General features: G+C 33.7%; 1 protein-coding gene across 1 annotated transcript; it reads left to right on the top strand.

Annotated features, from left to right (window-relative positions):
* Nucleotides 1-854: 854 nt before the first annotated feature.
* Nucleotides 855-3,747, top strand: LOC107804849 (uncharacterized). The gene is made up of 3 exons (XM_016628787.1): nucleotides 855-1,080; nucleotides 2,279-2,742; nucleotides 3,403-3,747. The coding sequence occupies exons 1-3, from the start codon at nucleotides 855-857 to the stop codon at nucleotides 3,745-3,747; spliced, it is 1,035 nt and encodes a 344-aa protein (XP_016484273.1).
* Nucleotides 3,748-4,413: the final 666 nt, after the last annotated feature.

Raw genomic sequence — 4,413 nt, 5'->3', positions numbered from 1 at the left:
TTGGTTATTTTAATCAGATCCATTCGATTAAAGACAGATATAGAACGAGTTTTTTGAATCAACTGAATTTATTGCTTTCAGTTCGAATTATGTAAAAGTATGTAAAAATAATTTCAAATAAAATTATACTCATTCTAAATTTACTGATTCTAAATTCTAGACTCGCTTCTGCCTAATTTGAACATCTAAATATCGGAAATTTCTTAATTTTTTTTAGACGAACATTTCTTAATTATCATTTTGAGACGAAAAATTGTATTGGTTTGAAAATGTCGACGTACTACATAGGGCTTAGTAGCCAAATTCTCACGATCCTTTGGGATGTTGCTTCCAAATTCTGGTGTAAATTATTTTTGCAAAACATTTTCGAATGAGCTCAAAACTTAAACAATAACATAAAAAGATCCTAGCAATTCACCCAATAATGGTGTACAAACCAATTTAAAAAGGCCATGAAAAAGGTTAAGGGTAAAGTACAGAAATAGCCAATTTAAACTCAAACTTACCAACCTCAAGCCCAAAATTAGACACTTACCAAAAGTAGCCAAAAATTAGAGATACACACAAGGAAGGATTTTTCCATCAGAGAATCATGCTAAAGCTCTTTCTTCCTTCCCTGATTTTCAAGCGTATCAATTTCACAGAGATCTACATTCTGTAAATCACGACATTCTCTTCTAAAAAATTCTCAAAAGGAGCTCCAAATTTCACTCAAAAATCGATCAATTTCACTATAGAAGCAACAATTTCCTTTCGTGATTTCTCTGTAGATACAACTTTGATGAAGGAACTACTAACTACAATCAAAATCAATCAAGGAATTAGTGAGTTTTGGCCTAATTTCAGCTACTTCAATGGCAAATTTACCAATTTTTATTCAGTATGGTGGCCGATGGAATGTTGACAACAGTTTTGTAGATTACAATGCCGATGATGTAATAGTTACTCCAAATATACGTTTTGAAGATTTTGTAGACGTGATTTCGAAACAACTTATGATAGATACTTCATTGAATGTTATTGAAATCAAATATACTATCCAAAACGGTTCTCCACCAATAGTGATACACAATAATATGGGTATATCTTGAGCTGAAAAAAGCTCAAAATTTACCATGTATCCCATTTGTATAACATCGAGTGAAAAGGATATGGATATGATGTGCTACCATTCACATTTTGTTGTGATTTTCTTAGAGTGTGCACAAAGCTCAATTATACAGGAGAGATACAATGGCGATACAATTAATATGATTGAGTTTAGGGATGGAGGAGACTGACAGAATACCGAATCTGATGAAAATACAATAATAACTGACCCTCAACATATAGATGTAGAAGAAGGTCAAATTTATAAAGATAAGGCTACGATAGTCAAAGTCATGAAGCACTTGGCAGTAAAGGAAAAATTCAAGTTTAAGGTGCATAGATCAAGTGAAAGCAGGTATCAAAATATTTATTGTATAATTATGTATCTCAATGTATATCGTAGTTGACGTTAGAAGCATAATTATGCAGAAAATAAGTTGATGCTTGTAAGTTTGTGGCTGTACACCTTTAAGTTGTGGTTGTCACCGTGTAGTACTGTATAGTCGTTGTATTTTTTCATCTAGTATTATTGATGGCAGTGTGTATCACTATATATCATTGTATTTCATGTCGCTCTGTTTATTGATGGAAAAGTTTATATCCGTGTCGTAGGTACTGCCTAGTGTGCATCAACAACAACTGCGATTGGTGTTTTAAGTCTTCGAGCTTGAAAAAAGCAAAACTTTTCAAGGTCAGAAATTTCAGCAAACTGCACTTATGCCCGATGAAAGACAGATCTTACGCACAATGTCAAGCTACTGCAAAACTCATCGGCAATCTTCTGATAGACAAGTATAAAGACCCAAAAATAATATACACTCCTAATGACATAATTGGAGACATGAACAAGCAGTATGGTTTTCAAATGACATATATGCAAGCATGGAGATCGAAGGAATATGCAGTTCAACTACTGAGAAGGAACCCGAGCGAATCATATGAAAAGCTGCCAAGCTATTTTTATATGCTGGTTATTACAAATCATATGTTAGTGGTAAGTTTGAAAAAAACAGAGGAAAACTTGTTCATGTATGCTTTCGTTGCACTATATCTGTCTATAAAAGGATGGCAGTATTACAAACAGGTTGTTGTTGTAGATAAAACCTTTCTTAAATCGACATACATTGGAACATTATTGATAGCATCCACACAAGATACTCAAATATGTTTATATGATTCAATTTATTAGGTAGTATCCTATCACTCGCATATGCCATAGTAGATTCAGAGAATAATGCTTCCTGGGAGTGGTTTTTCGCGAGGTTCAAGGATGCATTTAGGGAAAGGGAGGTAATGTGCATAGTCTCGGACATGCATGAAGGCATTGAAAATGCAACGGTAACATTGTATCCACAAGTACCTCACTGTGTCTGCATATGGAATCTATGGAATAATGTAAAAAAAAAATACAAGAAGAACCATTTGCAGCTCAAAGACATATTCTTTGCTATGGCCAAAGCATACACAATTGAGAAGTTTAATTACCACATGGTAGAGGTAGAGAGAATTGATAAGAGGGTCAAAGATTACTTAATCAACGTTGGGTATGAAAGATGGTCAAGAGCACATTCCACTGTCAATAGAACATTGACAATGACTTCAAACATTACGGAGTCGATCAATGCAGTGCTCAAGGCTGCTAGGGAACTCCCAGTATTGCCTTTGCTAGAGTACATAAGGCAATTGGTCGGACGATGAAACGTTATAAACCAAAAGAATGCAATAGAGTCATTTACTGATCTTGGAAAAAAAAAATGATACAATGCTGATGGACAATCTCGAATTGTCACATCGGATGAAGGTATGACTAGAATCTGTAGATACTTGTACATATAATATGTAATCATGTCGAATTCACGGATTTATTATATCTTGAACCCTTTATGTGATTATGTTAAACTAGTGTCCACCTGCACGGCAAAGGGAGACCAAATTGATTAAACCTAACATTTTTTAATATTCATTATTTGCACAAAAGCAATATTATAGTGTTCAAGTAATAAATGGTCTTATCTCTGTTACCCGAGGCTTGAGGTTTTCTGTTTCTTTTCAAAGCTGGTTGGTCTACCTTTATTCTTTGTTTCTTCTGGGGCATGCAAGAAATTAGTCATTATGTAAGCAAATTGTTCAACTTTTAGGCAACTACCAGCATGTATATAAGGCTTTGAATTTAATGTAGCATTTATGCCTACCCCACTGCTGAAATATTATTTACATGATATTAAGCTATTTTGAATCTTGTAGACTCTCCAGTATATGTGTTTTGAGGGCATCTGCTTTGTCACCACTAATGATAGTTGATAAATTTTGTAGGTGACCCCTTCGACGAGTTACTTATATTCAGTACTTGACAAGGGTAAGCAGAGAATGGTGTTCCTAAAAGATCGAACTTGTAGCTGTGGAAGGTTTCAGGTGGATGAGCTGCCATGTGCACATACTTGGGTAGTATTAAAATACAAATACATTGATCACATTGAGTATTGCTCAGTGTACTACACCAGGAAGTACCTATTGAAAACCTATGAAATTTCAATTTATCTGGTTCCTGATGAAAGCACATGGAAAATTCATGCAGAAGTTCTAGATGAAAACATCTTGCCACCAGATGTGACTAAATCAATAGGAAGGCCAGGGAAAGGGGTGCAAGCCAATATCTAAAAGGTAACGAAAAAGGTCGATTTCATGTGGATAGTGTGGAGAACAAGGTCACAACAGAAAAACTTGTAGAAATAATCCAAAGAGAGGATGAAATATGTCAAACTCAGAATTACTTGTTATTTTACTTTACTTAATATCATAGAGATTTAGAGGAATCCAATATATCAAGAACTTTATCAATGCAAAATGTCATTTGAATTTTAGATATAAATAAATATTTGATCTATCATTTAAAATCGTGATGCAAGTGTATTTTTAAATTATACATATGTTTGATTAAAAAAAAGTTATATCATCTATGTATCATATTTGTAGCTCTTATGTATCATCTATGTATCTCTGTGTATCTGTAAATTATACATATGTTTGATTAAAAAAGAAGTTGTATCAGCTATGTATCATATTTGTATCATCTATGTATCTCTTGTGTATCAGCTATGTATCTCTGTGTATCGGCTCTTACTCATGTTTGTATTTGTGTAATAACAAAGCTAACTAATGAAAAACAATCGTAGCAGCTAGAAAACTGTGCAAATAGTTTTAGAAATTTGCAAATAAGAGTGTGGCTTCATCAATACATATTTCGAAATCAAACAAACTGCAGAACTCATTGTGAAGAAACTAACTGTGCAGCAATCCAAAATGACTGTATCATCTATGTATCAC

This window comes from Nicotiana tabacum, chromosome 13 (assembly GCF_000715075.1).
Source record: "Nicotiana tabacum cultivar K326 chromosome 13, ASM71507v2, whole genome shotgun sequence".
NCBI classification, from domain to species: domain Eukaryota; kingdom Viridiplantae; phylum Streptophyta; class Magnoliopsida; order Solanales; family Solanaceae; genus Nicotiana; species Nicotiana tabacum.
The sequence above is the reverse complement of the archived record's forward strand: the minus strand, read 5'-3'. Positions and strand labels throughout refer to the sequence as shown.

What these genes read in the sequence shown, in the direction of transcription:
- LOC107804849 (XM_016628787.1), top strand. Translation starts at nt 855, where the DNA reads ATGGCAAATTTACCAATTTTTATTCAGTATGGTGGCCGATGGAATGTT. An exon ending in AGTGATACACAATAATATGG is followed by an intron (nt 1,081 to 2,278) that starts GTATATCTTGAG and finishes TCAATTTATTAG; the next exon opens with GTAGTATCCTATCACTCGCA. An exon ending in AGGCTGCTAGGGAACTCCCA is followed by an intron (nt 2,743 to 3,402) that starts GTATTGCCTTTG and finishes TAAATTTTGTAG; the next exon opens with GTGACCCCTTCGACGAGTTA.